At 38.3% G+C, this 25,227-nt stretch overlaps 1 protein-coding gene across 1 annotated transcript in view; it reads left to right on the top strand.

Annotated features, from left to right (window-relative positions):
• LOC150078925 (magnesium-dependent phosphatase 1-like) overlaps positions 1-25,227 on the top strand; it is a 112,384-nt gene that overhangs the window by 71,615 nt on the left and 15,542 nt on the right. Inside the window, exon 5 of the mRNA XM_090382340.1 lies at positions 22,780-22,865. Coding sequence (XP_090238466.1) covers positions 22,780-22,865 — 86 coding nt within the window. The remainder of the gene's footprint in view (positions 1-22,779; positions 22,866-25,227) is intronic.

Below are 25,227 nucleotides of genomic sequence, written 5' to 3'. Positions count from 1 at the left end.
CAAAGTTATTCCCTGCATCCAGTTCTTTTGTGACTGCATCACAGTATGCAATCAAATTGGTCAGGCAAGACTTCCCCTTAACAAAACCATGCTGTGTCTGAGCTATAAACGAAGTCTTGTCTAGATGATCCTGCAGTGCTTCTTTAAACAGTGCCTCCATTAATTTTCCTGGAACAGAAGTTAAACTTACAGGTCTATAATCACTTGTGTCCTTTGATCCTCCTTTGTGAATTCGGATCACATTTGCACATCTCCAGTCTATGGGTACTTCCCCTGAGTCCAAAGAAGCTCTCATAATTATGGCTAAGGGTTTGCTTAAAGGCACCCGGGGTGGATAGTTCCCATCCACCCCGGGTACCTTTTTTATGTTTATCCACAACAATTTCTCCTCCACTTTCCTCTTAGTTATTACAAAATCATCTAGCACACTGCCAGCGTTTACTTCACCTCTGGCATTCCCCTTCCTGAATAACTCCTCATGCGTGAATGTAGATGCAAAATATTGATTTAGTTTGTTAGCTACCTGAGCAGGATCCTCAACAGTTGAACCATCAATATCCAGTGGACCAATCTGATTCATCCCTTTCCTTCTAGAGTTTAGATAGGTAAAGAACTCTTTTTCTGTTTTTCTTTGCATCCTTTGCCAAGGATTTCTCATAATCTGCCTTTGCCTGCCTAATCTCCTTTGTGACTTGGTTACAGACCAGCTTATATCTATCATAGGCTTCCATGTCACCCATTAATTTATATGTATCCCATGCATTTTTCTTCTCTGCCATATGTCTCATTAGTTCATCTGACATCCATTTAGGCGTAAACCTTGAACAATATTTCTTAGTTGGTATGTAAAGCCTAGTAGCTTCCAAGATAAGTTCTTTGAATGCTTCGCATTTTGAATTTGCTGTTGGTAACATCATCAGTTGGTCCCACTGTATAGAATTTAAATACTGTCTCAGACCATTGTAGTCGCCTTTACGAAAGCAAAAACACTTCCCTTTACCCCTGATGATAGTTACCTCTCTGGTGCCTCCATAGCCAGGTGGGCAGGAGCAGCAGTGCGTAGCACATGCTTCTTGATTAGACCGGGGTTCGAGCCCGTGTCCACCAAATACGGAGAATGCGGAAAGGTCAGGGAATGACCACTGCATATCCCCGGAACAATATGGCCTTAGTTTCTAATGCTCCTAAAAACCAAATAACAAAACAAACAAAACAGTTACCTCTTTGAGTAAATCCCACTTCACCACACTGCGATCACTTCCACCTAGTGGTTCCTTTATCTGCAGATTCTTAATGCATGAAGAATCATTACTGATAATCAGATAAAGTGTATTACTCCATCTTGTTGCCTCCCGAACATGCTCATGTAAAAAACAATCATCCAATAAATCCACAAAAGCCATGCTAGTGTGTGAGTGACCAACCCACAAATTCCAGTCAATATCTGGGAAATTAAAATCCCCCATTATAAGACTCTCTGATTTACTGGCCCACTCTATTTCCCTGTACAGTTTATTATTATACTCATCAGAGTCATTAGGCCTATAACACACTCCTACTCTCAATTTTGATCTCTCAATGCTTATGTCACACCAAACTGACTCACAGACTGACACACCAAACTCACACTGCACTGTCCAGCGATGTTGACTGGCTTCACTTCCTTGGATTTTATGTGTTTCTTTACTAGTAGCATAACCCCTCCTCCCTTCCTGTCCTATCTATCCTTTCTGTGCACATTGTATCCCCCAAATTCCAGTTCTGCATTCCTTATATCTGTGTGACACCATGCTTCTAATATCCCAGCAATATCTGCCTTTGATGTTTTGAGCAATACCTCAAATTCATCAAATTTATTTACCAAACTCCTATCATTGGTGTACACACAAGTATACATGCACCTGTTTCTATTCTTAGCTACCGTAACACAACCCATGTGTTTACTTGTACCGCAATGACTCCCAGCAGTCTCTGAAATACCCTGCATCTTGTTTCCCAGGCTGCTGCTCATTCCAATAGAAGCAGTGCAAGAATCACTGCCAGTGGCTACTGTTAATCTGTTAGTCCTTGTATCTCCCCAAGCTAGCAGTTTTCCGACTCACCTAACACTGCCTCGATAGCATCAGCAAATATTCTTGCACCCTTTCTGTTTAAGTGTATCCCATCCCTATAGAAGCAGTCTCTCCTGTTAACAAGTACAGACCAAGCTGAAAAAAATTCTACCCCTTGAACCTTGCACAAGGAGTAGAATTTATTGACAAGGCTCTCATTGTATACTCCCACCTATCGTTTCTGGGCAGAATTGCAGACACTTTCAAATTCAACCCTAACTCCTGACTTTTTTCAACATTGACCTGTACTTGTTGAGTAAATCTGCAGATCTCTTACTCTTAATGTCATTAGTGCTGATGTGCACAACAATATCACCCTTTGTGCCCTTAAAGGATAATATCTATTCTACATCATCAACTTTGTCCCTGAGCAGAAGCCTGAAAAACAAGATGCAGGATATTTCAGAGACTGCTGGGAGTCATTGCGGTACAAGTAAACACATGGGTTGTGTTAGGGTGGCTAAGAATAGAAATAGGTGCATGTATACTTGCGTGTACACCAATGCTAGGAGTTTAGTAAATAAATTTGATGAATTTGAGGTATTGCTCAAAACATCAAAGGCAGATATTGTGGGGATTTCAGAGACGTGGTGTCACACAGATATAAGGAATGCAGAACTGGAATTTGGGGAGTACAACGTCTACAGAAAGGATAGACTGGATAGGAAGGGAGGAGGGGTTATGCTATTAGTTAAGAAATACATAAAATCCAAGGAAGTGAAGCCAGTCGACATTGCTGGACAGTGCAGTGTCAAGTTGGTTTGGTGTGCTATAGGCCTAATGACTCTGATGAGTATAATAAGAAACTGTACAGGGAAATAGAGTGGGCCAGTAAATCAGAGAGTCTTATAATGGGAGATTTTAATTTCCCAGATATTGACTGGAATTTGGGGCTGGTTGCTCACACACTAGCAAGGCTTTTGTGGATTTATTGGATGATTGTTTTCTACATCAGCATGTACGGGAGGCAACTAGAATGCGACTACGATGGACTGAGACAGTATTTAAATTCTATACAGTGGGACCAACGGATGATGTTACCAACAGCAAATGCAAAATGGGAAGCATTCAAAGAACTTATCTTGGAAGCTACTAGGCTTTACATACCAACCAAGAAATATTGTTCAAGGTTTAGGCCTAAATGGATGTCAGATGAACTGATGAGGCATATGGCAGAGAAGAAACATGCATGGGATACATACAAATTAACACATGATACAGAAGCCTGTGAGAGATACAAGTTGATCTGTAACCAAGTTACAAAGGAGGTTAGGCAGGCGAAGGCAGATTATGAGAAATCTTTGGCAAGGGATGAAAAGAAAAACAGCAAAGTGTTCTTTACTTATGTAAACTCTAGAAGGAAGGGGATGAATCAGATTGGACCACTTAATATCGATGGGTCAACTGTTGATGATCCTGCTCAGGTAGCTAACAAACTAAATGAATATTTTGCATCGACATTCACACATGAGGAGTTATTTAGCAAGGGGAAAGCCAGAGGTATATTCAACTCTAGCAGTAAGTAAGCTAGAGAATCTTGTAATAACTGAGAGTAAAGTGGAGGAGAAATTGTTGAAGATAAACACAAGAAAGGCACCTGGGGTGGATGGGATCTATCCAGTTATATTAAAGGAAGCAGCAGAGGAAGTAAGCAAACCCTTAGCCATAATTATGAGAGCTTCCTTGGACTCAGGGGAGGTACCCACAGACTGGAGATGTGCAAATGTGACCCCAATTCACAAAGGAGGATCAAAGGCTGACACAAGCAATTATAGACCTGTGAGTTTAACTTCTGTTCCAGGAAAATTAATGGAGGCACTAGTTAAAGAAGCACTGCAGGATCATTTAGACAAGACTTCAGTTATAGCTTGGACACAGCATGGTTTTGTTAAGGGAAGGTCTTGCCTGACCAATTTGATTGGATACTATGATGCAGTCACAAAGGAACTGGATGCAGGGAATAACTTTGATATTATATACTTGGATCTTAGAAAGGCTTTTGATACTGTTGCATATGGAAGACTGCTGCACAAATTGGAGCAGTGTGACATTGGAGGCAAATTGCTGCTGTGGATAAAGGGGTGGCTGAGGGGGAGAAGACAGAGAGTGGTAATCAATGGACACTGCTCGTTGTGGACTAATGTTATTAGTGGAGTCCCTCAGGGCTCAGTGTTGGGTCCATTATTGTTTTCTGTATTCATAAATGATATTGATGATGGTATATCAAGCTTAATGTCGAAGTTTGCAGACGATACAAAGGTAGGCAGGGTTGTCAAGGACACTACTGACACTATGCTGCTGCAACAGGATCTGGAAAGGTTGAGCAGATGGGCTGAGAGGTGGCAAATGAAGTTTAACATTGACAAATGTAAAGTACTACACATGGGAAACAGCAATCCCAGAGCAACGTATCAACTCTGTGGTACTACACTGACAGTGGTAGAGAATGAAAGGGACCTGGGGGTGGTTGTACAGGCAGATATGAAGTTCTGTGAGCAGTGCAGACGGGCTGCAAGAGTAGCTCATGGTGTATTGCCAATGATATATAGGAATTTTTCTAGCAGGGATAAGGCGGTGATTATTCCCTTGTATAAGGCAATGGTCAAGCCACACCTAGAGTACTGTATACAGGTCTGGAGGGCTCATTTCAAGAAAGATGTAGAGCTGCTGGAACAAGTACAGAGAAGGGCAACAAGATTAGTGAATGGAACAAAGGGGTGCTCTTACGAAGAAAGGCTTAAGTTTTGCAAATTAGTGTCTGGAGACTAGGCACCAGCGAGGTGATCTGATAGAGGTGTATAAAGCCTTGAATAGTTTGAGCATGCTCATTGTTGATGGGATTCTTCCTCTCGCTCAGAATAATCACCTGAGAGGGCATAAATTCAAATTGAGGAAAGACAGATGTAGGATGGACGTGGGGAAATTTGCCTTTAGCCAGCGGTTGGTTGGTTGGTGGAACAGACTTCCATCCCTTGTCGTGGTAGTTGATAGCCTAAATAAGTTTAAGGCTCAGCTGGACAGGTATTTTGAACGAACAGAGGGGTGAAGTGGAAGTGGTTTTTTTTTTTTTTTTTGGCTGATGCTGCATAAGCTTGCTTTCTTGCATCAAATGCCTCTACTAATGTTAATGCTAATGCTAAGAAAAATGCATGGGCAGACATACCCTGGTCCTATTCCACCTATCCTTTTGCACAATATATTTCTTGTTTCCCACAATGGAGTCACTAACAGTAACTAGCTTATGTGGGATCAGCACATTCTGCCTTGAAGATTGCTGCTGCTTTGCCTGATGCACAAGAATGAGCTGTGGTGTTGAGTTGGGCAGCTGAGAGCTTGATGGGTTCCCCATTTTAATTCCTTCAAGGGTATCTACCCTACTCTTCAAACTCTCATATATACTTATCAGAACGTTGAGTTGGCACCTAATTTCTTGACACATTCTCTGCACCTAGCACATACAAATCCTTCTTGGCTAGATCATGTCCTGTTCCAGAAAGTCCACAAACGTTGCCCAAGCTGCAGCACATTTTCTTAGGCTGTGATGCATTGGAGAATCACCTCCCCTTCAGTTTTTCCCCCGAGCAACAGCACTCCTGCCACTTTGTGCTTGTTGCTTTGCAGCTCTAGTTTGGAGCACGATTTCTGTTTAAATACAGTTTAATTAATTTACAATAAAAATTAATAAGGTTAATAAATTTAATTAATTAATTGACAATACCTACACTAAGCTAATGCAGTGATACGTATTGCGCTATCTAGTTTATACCTTACACTATCAAGTTCGAGATATATGATCACAATGTTAAATTAGTTATATCCTTTGCTAAATACAAAATATATAATGATACTCCTTCGGTTCCTTACATGAAAAAACATATATATATTTGCATACTTGCAAAAGAGCTAACCATTTAAAGAGTGTAAACACAAGTTAGCATAATCAAAGGAGTGAGTTTTTAAATAGTGGCACATTTGGTGGAGTAAGTTTCTTTGTGGAATTTTGAAATTTAATGAAAGTTAAATCTCTGTACATAAAAAAAATGCTTTTAAATATAAATTTGTTCCTATTTTGACTTTATTGCTGACATTAGAAAATTATTTTCAAAAATTTGATGAAATTTAAAAAAAATTCATTAAATTATTTTTTTATTTATTTATTTATTTTTGATGAAATAATATCTTCTCCATTAATCTATCATTTTATTCAGTTTCATCAACGTCTGCTTCACAATTCTAGAGAATTTCAACTTTTGTAAGTGCAAGTTACACAATAGCTGACAGGTGCAGTCTCCTCTGATTATCAAAGATATTTTCATAGTGCCATTATTAAAACTGTATCCAGTATTAGTTACAAACTCAAATAACACATACTGAAAGATTTTGAGATAATTCATATATAAACAGACAGATCATAATGAACATTATAACAACCTTGAAAATGTGAATACAGGCAACTCTTGGTTTACGAATGAGTTCCGTTCCAAGACGTTGTTTGATATACGTTTTGTTCGGTATGTGTGTCTTACATTTCTGAGCTTTTACAATTTGTATCGTATAAATTAACAGTCATTTTAAAGCATTAAAACGATGTAATAAACATCGAATGGTCTATACAGTACATTTTATTATAATGTATGTATGCGTTATAGTTTATTGTATTTGATATGTAACATAAAATAAAATAAAAAAACAAGATATCATACTTGTTAATTTTAATTAAAAACATAGAGTTACAAAATAGAAATAAAGAAAATGAGTACTAACATAATATATGTACTGTACATACATATGTATTCAACTTTTATTCGTCAATATCTTCATCAGAGTTCAATATTTTCCACATAAGTGACACTAGGTGCAGATGAGATAGATGCAAGGGCATCTGATAATGAAGAAACAGCTGGATTTTCCACTTTTTTAAAATATGTTATTATAGAAGATTGCACAGTTAGATTCTTTTTTTTTTTTTTTTTTTTTTTTTCCTTCAAAAATCTCACTGTGGCATGCTAGACGGTCATAAAAGCCTCTTTTCACTTTTGAAATTCTTTCCATATTTGCATCTTCTTCTTCAATGATTGCCAACCTCTAAGAAATTGATTTAAATGCTGCAGCCATTTTCTGCCTTATAAATGTTCTGGGAGGCTGTGGAATATCAGGTTCTTCTGTTACTTCAGAATTCAGATGTGTCTCTATTTCAATTATTTCATCAGTTGTTAATTCCTCAAAATGCGAGTCCAAAAGCTCTCTCACATCATCAAGGTTGCGGCGGTCCATTTTATTTCCCAGTTCAATAATTTCCTGATAATTATTGAAATAAATACATTTTTTAAAAGTTTATTTATTTAAATCTTACAATTATGTTCACTATACATTTGGCATTTCATTTTATAAGGAATTAATCTATTGGTGACTTTAAGAAATTTTGGATGATTGTGCTGTTCATTATAGAGAATGTTAGTAAACCAAGAGTTGTTTGTATATGTACGATGCTCTATAAACTGAAATTTATGTATGTGCTTCTCAAAGGTTAATGGTATATATGTATCTGTGGCTTCTGTTATGTTGACTTTAAAGTTATTCTATAATTTGCATGTATTCTCCTATCCACATTATATTTCCTTTGATAGAGGCCATTATAATTCTCTTTCCCAAAATTGAAACCTCTGCCCTTATCTTTGACAACTTGACTCATCATTAACCACCTTCATGGTTAATGATGAGTTAACCATGATACTTCATCAGGATCAAATGATGATGACTCTCATCAACCGGTGCAATACCACCACTTTGCTTATTGGAGGCTTGAAGTGGTGGAACCCATGTTTAGTCTCCAGAGCTAAGTTCTAATCAACCCTTCCCCATCTCTTTTATCATGTTGTATGACTGATGTTTTTTGAGATTATGGTGAACATCATGGCGAGATCCAATCTTCCGTAAATTTCGAGAGTATAACCCTAAAACTAACTAGCAGGCCAGCCGCTAGTTAGTACACCGGACCGAACCTATTGGTAACTCTTTAGGAGGCTTCTGGATCAGCTAGTGCATAATCTTGCTACCTGTACTCTCTACCAGACCAGATAAGGACTGGAGGGAGTTTTTTTTTTTTGGTAGTTGTTGGCGCATAGGCTTCTGTGGCCATAATGCACCTCCCAAGGTTTTTTGCAGTACTTTGATCCAAGCCTGAGGCGGGAATCGAACCCGCGACCTTTGGGTTGCCAGGCAGGCACTTTACCCACCCGGCTAGCCTGGTCGGCACTGGAGGGAATCAGAGTAGTGTGCACCATTCAGGGGACATTGTTGAGGCCACGTTATGTCAAGGATCTGGGTATATTCTTACCTTGTATATGCCATATCCAAAAATTTCATTACTTCATACAGCATGTACCCCCCACTTTTTCTTACTATTGAATATACCATGAATTATCAAACTAATAGAGTAAGCTTATCTGCAAAAAGATCTAAACCTCCCAAACACTTCCTAGTTCATTTCACAAATATACATGGTCTCAATTCTAATTTCAACAATGTCCATTTCCACTTGAGGTCTGCCAAACCACGTACTTTTTCTGACAGAATCTCAGTTATCAGTTGATTCAACTACCGCTCATTTCTGTTGCCCAAATTATTTGCTATTCCTTTCGCCTCAAAGGTGGTATTTGTGCATATGTCCATTCCAATATTCCCTGTCAGAGACTTGGTAATTTGGAATCTCCTCTTTTCAATCTTCTCGCTTGATCTGTTTCTCACAAACAACCCTTCTAAGTACACGGTCGAAGTGAGAGGTCCTTTAGGCACCTCAGATCACAACTTGATAATTGTCTCTTCTCCAATGGAGCCATTATCTCATGACTATTCCCAACCTCGTGTTGTTTGGAATTACAAGAATGCAAAATGGGATGACCTGCGAGATTTCTTTTCTTCTTTTCCTTGGTCGGACTACTGTTTCAAAACTTCTGATGTCAACGTTTGCTCAGATCATGTCAGTGAAATTATACTTGTAGGAATGGAATCCTTTATTCCACACACAACTTTAAAATCTCGTCCTTTATCTAAACCTTGATTTTCCAATAAATGTTAAGGCCGTTCAAGAGAAGAACGTTGCATATCATAATTGGCTTGTTTCCAATTCTTCAGTTTCATTTTCTGCCTACACCAAACCTCGCAACAATTCTAAAGCAGTTATTAATCAGTCCAAACTAGATTTTGAACAGGCTAAGAGTAGAAAAGTTGCTTCTTGCCCTAATGGTAGGCGAGCATTATGGTCTCTTGCCAAAGCTATTGGCTGCAACTTTCGCTCATCTCTGCTCCCACCTCTGTCAAAACCAGATAGTTCTGTGATCACTTCAGCCAAGGATAAAGCTGACCTGCTAGCATCCCATTTTTCTTCCAACTCGTGTATTAATGATCTTGGTAAAACACCTCCCACCATTCCGTCAAAAGGATGTCAGAAGGATTTTGATGAATCTTGATTGGCCAGAAAACTCCAGGTCCCGATGGTATTTCTCCACTTGTTCTCAAAATCTGTGCTCCTGAACTTACTCCTGTTCTTTTCCACCTTTTTTCACTTTCTTATTCAAAAGATGTTTTTCCTTCTACTTGGAAATTTGCTCATATCCAGCCAGTTCTTAAAAAGGGTGACAAATCCCTCCAATTCAATTATCGTCCCATTGCAATTACTTCTACTCTTTCTAAAGTAATGGAGAAATCAATTAACTGCCAACTCTTAAACTACCTAGAAATCTTCTGTCTGATCAACGATCACCAGTATGGATTCCGTCAGTGTCAATCCACTGGTGATATTCTGGCATTTATGGACTAATTCAGTGGAAAACTTCGGTGAAACACAAGTAGTTGCTCTTGACATCTCAAAGGCTTTAGATCGTGTTTGGCATAAAGGTCTTCTAAACAAACTTCCATCTTATGGTTTGCCAACTTTTTTTTGTAATTGGTTATCCAGTTTTCTCTCTGATCGCTCACTGAGGGTGATGGTAGATGGCTCTCTGTCTTCTAACTTCTCCACTAATGCTGGTGTCCCCCAAGGTTCGTTCTTTCCCCCACTCTTTTCCTCTTGTATATTAATGACCTTCCATTGACTGGAAATCCTATTCATAGTTTTTCCGATGATAGCGCATTGCATTCCACTTTCCATTTTGAGAAACCTTGCCCTGCTCAATCAGCTTCAACTTCTCGAATATCTGCTACCAATTCCTTAAATGCCGATCTCCAGGTAATTCTCCGTTGGGGCAAAGACAACTTAGTTGATTTCAATCCTTCTAAAACTCAGTCTTGTCTTATATCTTGCAAAAAGGATTCTTCTGCTCCTATGCTTATCTTCGGTGACACTCCGATTTCTAAGCAAGTCGATATATCTCTTTTGGGATTACCCTGACTTCTAATCTCTCTTGGCACAAGCACACAAGCACATTAAAAATATTGCTTCCTCTGCATCTAAAAAACTTGATTTTCTCTTTCACTCTTGGCGTTACTTATCTTCCAAACAGCTGTTCACTCTGTACAAATCGCAAATCTGCCCTACCTTGCAATATTGTTCCCACATCTGGGGCGGTGTCCCCAAAACCTCTCTCAAGCTTCTAGATTCCATTCAGAAGAGGGCAGTTAGTTTAATTAATGACTCCTCTCTAACAGAGTCTCTCCACTCGCTGTCTCATAGACATACTGTTTCTGCTGCATGCCTTTTCTACAGATACTTCCATGGGCACTGTTCTTCTGAATTGGCTTCTATAATTACCGCTCTGTCTTTCAAAACAGTCCGAACACATGCCACGACCAGCCAACATCCATTTACTGTCCAACTTCAAACTCTCAGAACCAACTTTTCATCATCCTTATTTATTCATTCAACTGCCGTTTTCTGGAATAACCTTTCTTCATATGTCTTTCCTGAAAATTGCAGTCTACAGAAGTTAAGTCTAATGTCAACAAATATCTTCTCTCGTCTTCTCAACCTTCAACCCAAGCATGGTACTAAGTACTATAGGTTCTAATACCTCTCGTGTTTGGGGTTTACATAAAAAAAAAAAAAAAAAAAAATCCAGAATATTCTTGCCCCAAGTACTTTCCCTAATATGCTGATATATATAGCAAAGTTGCTCAAATCAGTAAGAGACAGATTGAAACTATTCTGTCCGCATATAGAGGATCTTTTTATACTTGTGCAGACCCCAGGTGCCAAACATTATAGTAATCAAGCAATTCTCAGTGTTTTCCAAAATGTTTTAGAATTCTAGAGCGTCTAGAATGTCTTCATATATAGGATCTTTTTATACTTGTGCAGGCCCCAGGTGCCAAGCGTTATAGTGATCAAGCAATTCCCAGTGATTTCTAGAGCGCTTTTCTCGAAACTGCAGTTTTGTTCATTTGTAAAAGTTTTCCTACATTTTCATTAAGTAATAGTAAACTTAGTCTTGCGAACTGTAACTAAGTTTCAGAAAGGCAAACCACCTTTCTTTTTTTCCATTTAATTAATATACTAACTTTTACACCACTTGGTCACTCTAGTGGCACTGCTCCTGCCTCCCCGTGGTGGAGCCGGTAACCTGGGAGAAGAAATCCACTCACCCAGGGCTGAAAGGAGCAAAGATGGATAACAATGTGTTTCCACCTTTAGAGCCATCGAGCTCAAAACTAGCAACAAATCACACTGATGATGACTTTTCTCAACCCAAGAAGTTGAAAACAAATCCTCAAGAGGAGATACCAGCATTTCTCTTACTGCACTCTACATCAGACCAGTCTGTGAGTAAACTGTCCCCATTCCTTGTGCAGAAATGCTTAGAGGCTGCTGCAGGTTCACCAAAATCAGGAAGGTGACTCCAGTCTGGGGATCTGGTAGAGATCATGAAATCCCAGCATTCTGCAAAGTTATTAAACCTGACTACTTTCAGCAGACAACCAATAAGTCACTCCCCATGCCACACTAAATTCCTCAAAGGAAGTAATTGAAGAATGGGACTTATTAACTGTATCAGAGGAGGAAATAGTCGAAGAGCTACAAGAACAGAGTCATCCAAGCCAAGAGAATCATGACTCGTAAAGATGGTATTCTTGTTCCAACAAGGAACATAATCCTCACTTTTAGCTCTCCCATCCTACTAACATCTGTCAAAGCAGGCTATCTCCATTGCTGTGTATGACCTTATATCCCAAACCCAATCAGGTGCTACAAGTGCCAAAAATATGGACATTCCCAGACTGCATGTAGAGGTGAAGCAATATGTCCTAATTATGGATCAAAGGAGCACAACCAATCCGATTGCAATGCTACCACTCCTCATTGCCCAAATTGTAAAGGTAATCACCTGGCTTTCTCCAAAATATGCGAACTATGGAACAAGGGGAAAAAAATACAGAAATATAAAGTGGGGAACAAAGTCACTTTGTCCAAGGCGAGAAGAGAAATAATCAGAATAGAGCCAAAGTGTACATGTGCCACAGCTGCTAAACAGGTCCAGTTAGTAAGTATTCAAACAGACGTTACAGTTCCTCCTAATATATTTATCGACAATTGGGCATGATCTATGCTCACTTCTTCCAAACAATGTTCTTCACAACAAAAAACTGAACAAGCCAGCAATACTCCAATTTCCATTCCAGCCGATGAGCCTTAAACAGCGAAACCAAAAGTTACAGAAAATATATCCCTACAAGAAACCTACTTAAATCCACAAGTTTGTACTATCATTAAAAATTATACCAGGTTCAGAATAGATAGGAGTATTGACTCGCCAGCTCGTGGTGGCATAGCGGTTCTTGTTAGAAATAACATTTCATCCAAACATGTTGCTCTTCAGACTCTTTTTGAGGTAGTGGCAGTGCGTGCAGAAATTGGCATGACAATTACAATAGTATCTATATATATTCCACCAAATTCCTTGTTCTCCTCAGATGATCTAGAAAATCTAATAGCCTAGCTACCACCTCCTTTCTACTTGCGTGGAGACTTCAATGCTTATCATTCGCTGTGGGGATCTCCAACAATCAACAAAAGAGGTAAACTAATAGAAACATCTTCTTGATGTTTGTCAACTTATCCTTTTGAACACTGGTGAGCCTACCTATGTTCATTTTTCTGTAGGATCCATGAGCACAGTAGACCTTTCAATCTGCTTTCCCTCCATATGTTCCAATATGGAGTGGTCTGTTCTTGAAAATCCACTAAATAGTGATTATCTACCAGTTCTCTGCAAGCTGCAAACCTGGGTAAACTCCCTTTTGCCAGGTCTCTCCAATTGGAAATTTTGTAGGGCACACTGGAATGAATATGCTTCAGATGTTCAGTTAGATGATGAAATAATCCAATCCCAGCCCATAGATTATGTCACATAACATATAACTAATAAAATATTACAAGCTGCCAAATTTTCATCTGCCGGGGTTATATTTAGATAATAAACTCGATTTTGCTTCCCATATAGCTTACCTTTGGACTACGTCTTAAAAAACTGAACTTCCTAAGAGCAGTCTCTGCTGTGTCCTGACAGAAGCTCTCTCCTTCTGTATAGAGCTTTAATAAGATCATGCTTAGATTATGGATAACCTGTGTATGACTCCTCTAGGAAAAGTTTGCTGTTATGTCTGAACACCATAAAGCATAGTGCTCTTAGGATAGCTGTACATCTCCAGTCCACAGCCTGTATATTGAGGCAAATTAACCCCCTTTGCATCTCACAAGAAAATCCTTATTGTGTAATTATGCAGCAAAGATTAAAAGTATTCTGTCCTACCCTAGCTTACCTGTTTGACCCTCAACATGCCAGACTATTTCGCAATAAACCTAATGAAAACCGCCCCGCAGGGCTTCGACTGCAAGAGCTTATGCTCAGTTGGGACATCAACTTTCATAAAATATTCCAAGACTTTAATACGCCTGAACTTCCCTGGACTGAATTCTCACCTCTCTGCAACAATTTCTTTTTAAGATGGGGAAAATCATCCCTGGCAAACATTAACTTCCAGCAGCTACCAAAACAGATGAAGCCATAGGTGCTGCAGCAGTTTCTTCCACCTTCTCAGTAGCTGTGTCACTTCCTACTGAATGCAGTATCTATACCGTAGAATTATTTGCAATAAAACTAGCACTAGATAACAAAAACAACTATCATATCAAGCAATCTTTGATATATACTGACTCTAATTACAATCACTGCCATTCAGTCTATCTTTTCTGCCTCTAATCCCATTCTTAAAGAGATCCAATCCAAGTTATTTTACTGTCAAACAGCCAACCAGAAGGTTACATTCTGCTGGGTCCCTGGTCATGTTGGCATCCCAGGTAATGAATGTGCAGATGACGCTGCTAAACATCCCAACTCTGGATCCTCCAGTCAACTGAAAATGCCTTACACTGACTACAAATCTATTATAAAAACAACATGTACAAAACAATGCTCTCGCCTCTGGAAAGCTCAAACAAATAATAAACTGTTGCAGATAAAAAGAGCCACACCTGTGGGCTTCTGGTTTCAGGAGAAGCAGGCGAGAAGTGATTCTGGTAAAATTCCACATCGGTCATTCCTATCCAACTCATTTGTATTTGCTTCTGGGAGAAAATCCTTATTGTTTCTATTGCCAGTTGCAGCTAATAATAAATCATATTTTAATTGAATGTGCACAGCTTTCATCTATCCGAAAATTCAACTTTGGCTCCCTATTCAACTTGCAGGAACCCTTAACCTTGTCACATATTCTTGGTAATGAAGCAGATTTTGAGGAACTGTTTAAGTATTTGAAATGCTTAAATTTGTATAATAATATCTAATCAATATCTATCTAATCAAAGGCCTCCGTAGCCGAGTGGGCAGGAGCAGGAGTGCAGTAGCACACGCTCTTTGAGTAGACCGGGGTTCAAGCCCCTGACTGCTGAATACGGTCGATCTGCCAACCCGCACTGGACCAGCGTGGCAGATTATGGTCCATTTCCCTCAGCATGAATTGTTGAGGAGGCTTCCACCCTGCAGTGGGTTGATAATGGCTGCACTTTACTTTTTTTTTTTTTATCTAATCATGATAAGTAAATCATGAACAGGCACAATATGGCCCAAGAGGCCCTTGTGCCAAAAAATCTCAAAAACAACAACAACAACAACATAGTCTTGCAGTCTTCTGGTGTATAGCATACGTCTAGTTCTCATTTTTCCTTTGTTTCTTACTACTTCACACCACACACACTCAATGCTGGTATGCACTAGTTCCAAATCTGGGAATACTCATTATACACAGACTATTTTTTGGCAAATGCCCCTTTTCTCCTGTCTATCCTTCCTTAATACAGGTAAACCTTGATATATGCGATTAATTCGTGCAACGAGTATACCGTATAATCGTAGTTAAAAACTAGTGGGAAAAATTCTAATTCATCCATGGTGTTTTGGAAAATTCATCAGAAGACTTAATTTAGACCTTTAAAATATGTTTTAACTGTGTACATAGATAGAAATATAAAGAATAATGAAAAGCAATAAGATAAAAAAACATTTAATAAAGAAATGAGCTACAAAATGAGTGAAAAATGGATATGCTACTTTTTAGAAAAATTATTTTTCAAGCATCGTTTGAATAGCTGTAGCCTTCTTTTTCTCTTCATAAAATTTACAATAACAGTGTCCCCATTTTCTAGGGTTCAGCGAACTAGAATGCTTCTTTCCACATTCAGATCTAAATCCATAATTTTGTTTAATGGTTTCCAAATTTCGAAACATTTGCTCGAGTTCCTTTATAATGACATTTCCTTAGAGAGACACTCCTCTCCTTCAATCGCAATTTCTTCTTTCTTACCATAGGCATGCCGTTGCACCAATTCTGTAAGATCCATGTCAGTGAGTGGCTGTGAATGTGAATCCAGGCATCCTCTGACATTAGGGGAAATCAACATCTTCAGAGCCAAGATCGTTTCCAATGATTCTAATTTCTTCAATAACAGCGTCAACTTGATTTTCGAAGCCACAAAAGTCATTTGCGCAGTAAGGCGGAAGATATTTCCACACAATCTTCATTGTACTAGCCATAACTTCTTGCCATGACTCATAAATATTTTCAATAGTTTGCCTAATGTTAAAATTCTTCCAAAATTCAGTCAATGAAATTGCACCTTCCCCCATCATAGTTTGCATTGCTTTGCACAAAAGTTCTTCGTGGACTTTCAGCCTTGAAAGTTGAAATTATGCTCTGGTCTGTTGGCTGTAGTAAAGACTTAGTGCTCAGAGGTAAAAATACTACTTTTACATTTTCACACAGGTCATTCAGTGCAGTAGGATGGCCAGGGGCATTGTCAAGGTCTAAGAGGGCTTTAAATGTAAGATTATTTTGCTTGCAATAGTTTTCTACTGTTGGACAAAAATAACTCTTAAACCAGTTTTCAAACAAAGCTTGCATGACCCATGACTTTTTATTTGCATGCCAAATTACATGAAATGATGCTTTGTTACAACCTCTTAAAGCACTCGGATTTAGTGAATGATAAATAAGCATAGGTTTCAATTTGAAATCGCCTTCAGCATTTCCTCCCAACAGAAGAGTTAAGCGGTCCTTGGAGACTTTGTAACCAGGTTGTGATTCTTTTTTCTTAGCTAAGAAAGTTCTAGACGGCATTTTCTTCCAATAAAGGCCAGTTTCATCAACGTTAAAAATTTGCTGGTCATCGTAATTATTTTCCTCAATTATTTTTTTTAAACGTGCAGAAAATTTGTCAGCTGCATCTTTATCAGCACTTGCCACATCCCCTGTTAACTTGATATTATATATTCCATTTTGAGTTTTAAACTTTTCAAACCACCCTCTGCTGGCAGAAAATATCATTCTAATCTATTTTTGATTGCAATCTTCCAGCCAAGTTAGCATTAGCATTAGTAGAGGCATACGATGCAAGAAAGCAAGCTTATGCAGCATCAGCCAAAAAAGGGGGGGGGAGGAAAAATAACCTCTCATTTTACCCCTCCATTCTTTCCAAATGCATGTCCAGCTCAGCTTTAAATTTATTTAGGCTATCAACTTCCACAACAAAAGATAGAAGTCTGTTCCACCAATCAACCACCTGCTGGCTAAAGGCAAATTTCTGCACATCTATTCTACAACTGTCTTTCCCAAATTTGAATCTGTGCCCCCTCAGGTTCTTAATCTGAGCAAGAGGAAAAATCCCATCGGCATTCAGCCCGCTCAACCCATTCAAGGCCTTATACACCTCAATCAGATCATCTCGCAGATGCTTACTCTCCAGGTGCTGCAATTTGCAGAACTTAAGCCTCTCTCGGTAAGAACACCCCTTTGTTCCCCTCCCCAATCTTGTGCCCTTCTTTGTACTCGTTCTAGCAACTATACATCCTTCCAAAAATGAGGCCTCCTGACCTGTACACAGCACTCTAGGTGTGGCTTGACCATTGCCTTATATAACGGGATAATCACCTCCCTTTCTCTGCTAGCAAAATTCCTATATATCATTGACAAGACTCCATGACCTGCCTTGGCAGCCCCACTGCACTGCTCAGCGAACTCCATATTTGACTGCACAATTACCCCCAAGGTCTTTTTCACTTTCCACTTCCAAGAGTGTAGTACCACACAGTTGGTATGTTTCTCTTCGGTTATTGCTACCAATATGCAGTACTTTGCATTTGTCAATGTTAAACTTCAGTTGCCACTTTTCAGCCCATTTGCCCAACTTATCTAGATCCAGTTGTAGTAGCATACTGTCTCTACTGTTGTTAACAACCCTGCTAACCTTTGTATCATCTGCAAACTTGGACATTAAACTTGATATACCTTCGTCAGTATCATTGATAAATACACAAAACAAAAATGGGCCCAACACCGAACAATGGAGAATTCCACTAATAACATTTGTCAACGAAGAGCAGTGTCCATTAATTACCACTCTCTGTCAGCTCTCTCACTCAACCATCTCTTTATCCATTGTAGCAACTTACCCTTAATGCCATACCTCTCCAATTTGTACAGTAGTCTTCCATGTGCAACAGTATCAAAAGCTTTCCTGAAATCCAAGTATATGATATCAAAATTATTTTTGGCATTCAGTCCATTTGTGACCACATCATAATATCCAATCAGATTGGTCAGACAAGACCTATGTTTAACAAACCCATGCTGTGTCTTAACTATTACTGCATTCTTCTCTAGATGATCCTGCAATGTTTCTTTAACCAGGTCTATAGTTACCTGTGTCACCTTTTGAACCTCCTTTGTGAATTGCTGATACATTTGCACACCTCCAATCCATGGGGACCTCCCCTGAGTCCAAGGAAGCTCTCATCATTATGGCTAAAGGGTTTGCTTACTTCCTTTGTTGCCTCCTTTAATATAACTGGATAGATCCTGCCCACCCCAGGTGCCTTTTTTATGTTTAACTTCAACAATTTCTCCTCCACTTTACTCTCAGTTATTACAAAATCACTTAGCTCCCTGTTATAGTTTGATAAACCTCTGGCACTCCCCTCATTGAATAACTCCTCATGTGTGAATGCAGATGCAAAATACTCATTCAGTTTATCAGCTACCTGAGCATGATCATCAATAGTCAACCCATCTATGTTAAGTGATCCAATCTGATTCATCCCTTTCCTTCTAGAATTTACATAAGTAAAGATTACGAGAAATGCCAAGGATTTCTCGTAATCTGACTTCGGCTGCCAAACCTCCTTTGTGACTTCATTACAGACTAGTTTATATCTGCCATAGGCTTCTGTGTCACCTGATACTTTATCTGCATCCCATACATTTTTCTTCTCTGCCACAAGTCTCATCAGTTCATTTGACATCCATTTATGTCAAAGGCTGGTTCAGTATTTCTTAGTTGGAATGAAAAGCCTAGTAGCCTCCAAAATTAAGTCCCTGAAGGCTTCCCATTCAGAATTCAATGTTGGTAACATCATCAGTTGATTCCACTGTACAGAATTTAAAAACTGTCTGAGATCCTTATAGTCACCTTTACAAAAGCCCTTCCCTGTAGCCTTGATGGTAGTTACATCCTTAAGTAATTCCCGCATCAGTACATTGTGATCACTGTCACCCAATGGTTCCTTTATCAGCAAATTCTTAATGCATGAATAATCACTGCTGATAATTAGATCAAGAGTATTACTCCCTCTGGTTGCCTCTCAAACATGTTGCTGTAGAAAAGGCGCCTCCGTAGCCAGGTGGGAAGGAGCAGCAGTGCATAGCACACGCTTCTTGATTAGACCGGGGTTCGAGCCCGTCACCACCAAATACAGAGGATGCGGAAAGGTCAGAGAATGACCACCGTATATCCCGGAGCAATATGGCCTTAGTTGCTAATGCTCCTAAAAATCAAATAACAATAACAACAACAAGCTGTAGAAAACAGTCATCCAATAAATCCACAAAAGTCTTGCTAGTGTGCGAGTGACCACTACACAAGTTACAGTCAGTATCTGGAAAGTTGAAATCCCCCATTATAAGACATTCTGATTTACTGGCCCACTCTATTTCTCTACACAACTGCTCATTATACTCATCAGATTCATTAGGCCTATAACACACACCTACTCTCATTTTTCCTTTCCCAGTGCTTTTGTCACACCAAACAGACTCAACATTGCATTGTCCACCAACATCAATTGGATGCCCTTCCTTAGATTTTATATGTTTCTTAACTAACAGCATAACCCCTCCTCCCTTCCTGTCCTGTCTATCCTTTCTGTACAGATTGTACTCCCCAATTTTCAATTCTGCACTGCTTATGTCTGTGTGACACCACATCTCTGATATCCCAACAATATCTGCGTTTGATGTCTTGACTAGCACTTCAAGCTCATCAAATTTATTAACTGTACTCCTAGCATTTGTGTACATGCAAATATACATGCACCTGTTTCTGCTCTTAGTTATCCTAACACAGCCCATGTATTTATTTGTTCCACTATGACTCCTAGCAGTCCTGGAAATCTCCATTGCCTTGCTTTTCAGGCCGCTGCTCATTCTAATAGAAGCAGTGCAAGAATAACGTTTGCCTATGCCTTCTGCCACTGTTAACCTTTTAGTCTGTGTATCCTCCCCCCTAAGCTAACAGTTTTCCAACACTTCTAACACTGGTTCGATAGCATCTGCAAATATTCTTGCACCCTTTCTGGAAATTTTGGATGTATAACATTCAGGAAATATAGTCACATACTGAAGAGCATTATCCCAGTTTGCCTGAAATGTAAAATAATGAACCAGTGTATACTCCCCACCATGACTTATGGAAGTGAAACTTGGGCACTCACCAAAAAAATGGAAGAGCAGCTGAGAACTACACAGCGAAGAAAGGAAAGAATTATACTGGGAATCAGACTGTTAGATAAGAAGAGAAACACATGGATTAGGCAGCAAACTCAAGTAAAGGCCATTCTTATCAAACTAAAGAACTGAAATGGTCTTGGGCAGGACACATAGCTCAAAGATATGATGACAGATGGACTAAGAAAATAACAGAATGGTATCCAAGAGGAGCTAGAAGGAAACCTGGAAGACTACGGTGGAGATGGATAGATGAAATTCATGAGTTTGTGGGTAGTAAATGGATGGCCATTGCACAAAACGGAAGGAACTGGAAAGTTACTGGAGAGGCCTTCATCCTGCAGTGGATTGAAAATGGCTGATGATGATCCCTGTAGAAGCAGTCTCTCCTGTCAGCAAGCACAGACCAGGCTGAAAAAAATTCTACCCCTTGAGCCTTGCACAATCTTTCCATGGTGGAATTGATCGACGAGGCTCTCATCATATACTCCCTCCTATCGTGTCTGCACAGAATTGCAGACATTTTCACATTTAACCCTAACTTGTGACTTTTTTTCAACATTAACCTGTACTTGTTGAGTAAATCTGCAGATCTCTTACTCTTAATGTCATTAGTTCCAACGTGTATAACAATATCACCTTTTTTGCCCTTAAAAGATGATATCTGCTCTACAAAAGATTAAAAGATTCTCCATTTCAACCAAAATAGGACTTCTGTTCCTAGTGCACTGCATGCTAAAAGATGTTGATGCAACTTTACCTTGTCCTATGTATTTCTTAGATTTGGACAGAATTAATCATACCGTAGACTCATTGAGGCCTAGCACCATGCCGATGCTTGTCTTTCTTTGACCATTATCAAACCTTTTAATAATGTCAATTTTCATATCCAAAGTAATAACTTTATTTTTCTTCTTATCGGATTCCACTGATATATCACTTTTCATTTTGGACATGGTGAACTTTTACAAAATAATAATTATTACTTAGTGTGAGATACAGTAATGGGAAGAGACTGCTTTGACACGTCTGCCTTGCATGGTTGCCTAAGCAAAACTGAGCTTATGGCAAGATAATAGTGTTTGGCAGAAGCACAATCTGGCAACACTGTTTACAGACGACAGTTTTCAGGCATTTTCTTTCTTTTTTTTTTTTTTTGCATTGTTAAAAAATTTTCATTTCATAATCGGCTGCACTATTTGAAATTTTAGGAGACATATGTAGAGGAATGGTATTAATGTTCGTGCCCATATTAACCGAAACTTGCATTGATTGAAGATGCATATATCGAGGTTTACCTGTACATTGTATATATATCATAGCACAACTCATCATCCCTATTTCTGGTGACACGAAATCTCTGTTAGACCTTTTACTGTCAGTGTTAGTTGTCTTAACCAGGAGTTCAAACTCTCATTTTATTGACAGCATTCCTGACATTGCTGTTGTAGACACATTTTAGATATTACATTAGAGTGGTTCTGAATTTTTTATAAAAAAACATATATGTGAAAGTAGTTGAATTTTAAGGTTTAGAGGTTAATTATATTCGATCAAAAAATAAATAAATGCTACCAGAACCAAACCACAGCCAACAAAATGAAAAGCAAACATTTGCATTATGATATGTATGAAAGCATGTCTTAAAATGATATTACTCTGATGTGGTTTCTGCATGTGACTCCATTATTTTGAAACTTGTTTTTAACTCAGATGTATTTTTTATTTATTTTATTATTATTTATTTTTTTTGTGATTTGCTTATTTTCTGATATCTATAAAAAGAAACAACTTTGAATTTGACATTAGGTGTGTATATATAATGTATTATATACCATTCTCCTCAATGAAGAGTGAAAATTTTTCCATAACTAATATATAAAATGTTGTACAGGTTAGGACGATAACCTCAGTTTTGTATATAGCTGTGAACAAACTAGATTTGCTACAGATGCCGCAATTTCAAATTATAGAGACACTTCACAATGAGTTTCCTTCGTATTGTGCCATGGACTTTAAATAAAAAAGCATTGCTGCAAATGGAAAAGTATGCTGCTACTTATTTAAAATATATGCAATTTCCTATAGTTCAGTTTCAGCATTTGTTGACACCTCATTGGTAGGGAAGTAGGCACCACTGCTTAAAAGCCTGTTAACAATGTCATAAAAAAAATTATCAAGAGTAGGTGAAATAACTGATGCCATGTAACTCAATTTAGTCAATTTAGGACCAAATCTTCATGTTATGAGAGCTATAGAACATTATCATTAGCATTAACTATAAAACAATATATAAGATACCAAAAATGGCAGTTTAATAAGAAATCAATTGGTTCAGCAATTGGAATTGATTTGTCAGTTTATCAAACTACAAAACTGTTTATTAATTTCTTACCTTCAGGTTTTATGAACTAAGTGGCATTCCATATTCTGACATGTGTTTTTTTGATGACGAGAAACGCAACATTGTGGATGTCAGTGCACTTGGTAAGTCATCTAAATATCTTTGTCTTATTATATTAGAATTGATCATACAGTGGAAGAAAGCCAGAAACTTGTGCTATATCAGCAAAAGAAAAAAAAAAAAACGCTTGTTTCCCAATAGGTACCAATCTATCAGATTTTCAATTTTCCCAAGCTGCCAACTTCATCTGCCCATAGATGCAACTTATTCATGATTAACAACTTAGTGAAAATTTTCAACAATCCAGGCTATAATTCTTCCCCTGTAGTTTGAATTTATGCCCCCCCCCAGTGTCACACAATACTGTGAAAATTTTAGACACCCTCTCAGCCTTATAAACTGTATGAGATTCCCCTCTGAGGCACCTTGTTATAAGGAGAGACTTCAAATATGTGGGCTACAGAGCCAATAATTCAGTTTCTCCTCATATTATTATTAAATTCATTTATTGCCAGTGAATTATACACACACGAACACAGGAAAAATATTCCTTCATGCCAGGGTTTACAAAATAATGCAAATTTGTTCTTCTTTTACAATGAATAGACAAATAATTCAAAGGAAAACCTTGTGTAATACACTTATTTTTTCCGAATGCACAGTCATCACCCATGCAATTAAGAATATGTCTCATCAAATTAAAGTATATTTGGTTTAATCGATGGGTCAGTACAGTCAGTCCTCGTATAACACGTGTTTACACTACACGAATTCGATCATACACGATTTATAAATAGGGGAACGATATCTTATATAACACGAACCGAATTCGCTTATGCACTATTCGCCTTTGTGTTTACAAGAAATGGCAGTCGAACGCAGAATCACCCCAACCGAATGCAACACGATAAGAATGAAGAGAAGATTCTGAAAATGTATTTATGATTTTTATATCAGTGAAGGGGGTTTACTACCAGTTTATAACAGATTCCACTAGCAGAAACGCAACTGGAAATTGTTTTTATTGTTTTATGGTTGTAACCCCTAGAAATGTGCTTTAGTAAAATGTGAGGTGTTAATAGTGTATCTCTGCCTTTACGGTGTTGTTTATTCAGTTGCTACACGCGCGCAGCTTTGTTTATGTGTATCAAGCGTGCCTCTTCGTTTTGTAATTGTGCTTTGTTCCCTAAAAATGAGAAATTCTTACCCGGGAAAATTTATAGTGGCCTCATACTATGGTTTATGGCCAAAATCACACCAGCCTCATGCCCACCGGGGTTTCCCCGGTAAGGCTTATGGCCAGTCCGCCTCTGTCGATAGAGAAAAAATATGAAATTGTGAAACGCTTTGAGTTAAATGAAAGACCATGTGATATTGCACATGCTACAGACCTAAATGAGGCAATGCCGAGAATTAGAAAGAATGCAGAGAAAATAAAAACAACTTTCATAGCAGGAACAACTCAAAGTGTAATAAAAATCCAATAGATTAAGACACAAAGAATTGGAAGAGATGGAACGCCTGTCATCTGTTTGGATAGAAAATCAAACAAAAAACAAGTTTGCTTATGATAGAAGTAAAAGCATTAGCAATATTTTATTACATAATAGTTGTAATAAAATGCGTAAGTATTTTATTACGATTATTTATTGTGTTTGGTAATGTTTTGGTTAAAAATGTGTGTTCAATCTTGGGTGGTCAGCACCTAACCCAATTTTTCCCATAGGGCCTGTTGTTTATATTGCACGATTTTGCATTGCACGAGGGTTTCTAATAACTATCGTGCTATTCGAGGACTGACTGTATTAGTATTATAGTAATTCAGAATCTTCATGCCAGCATTAATAAATATTTATGGGTGTCCTTTAGCTAGTCTAGTAAAATCAGTTGAAATTAGTGTTAATATTCTCTTTTTTCATTCTTAAATTTCAGGTGAATGTTTGCTGGTTCATCTGTATATTTATGCCCTTAACATTTGTTGATGTATATCTATAATATCAGAATGAAAATATTTTAAATATATTTTCACATAAATATTTAACCCCGGGGGCTCACATCTGGTGAGTATGGGCTTGGCACACCCAGGTTCCTGAGCTGGATATCATCATTCTTCTCTTTCTTGGTGATTCCCTTCTACTTTTGACTCTCTCTCTCTCTCTCTCTCTCTCTCTCTCTCTCTCTCTCTCTCTCTCTCTCTCTCTCTCTCTCTCTCTCTCACAGGGTAACTCGGAAACTTTTTTTTTCCTGGTGCAGCATAAGCCTCAGGCTTCCTTGCATCATATGGATATTAATAATAATAATAATAATAATACATCTCACTTTTCTCTATGTAAATATTAAAATAATATACACATCACACATATTTTGGAAAAGTGTACATTAAATTAACTAAAATACAAAATAAAAAATCAGACTCTTCATCCAAATGCTGTCTCCAAAGATATC

This window comes from Mastigoproctus giganteus, chromosome 10 (assembly GCF_048544385.1).
Source record: "Mastigoproctus giganteus isolate SK-2022 chromosome 10, ASM4854438v1, whole genome shotgun sequence".
Lineage (NCBI taxonomy): Eukaryota > Metazoa > Arthropoda > Arachnida > Uropygi > Thelyphonidae > Mastigoproctus > Mastigoproctus giganteus.
The sequence above is the reverse complement of the archived record's forward strand: the minus strand, read 5'-3'. Positions and strand labels throughout refer to the sequence as shown.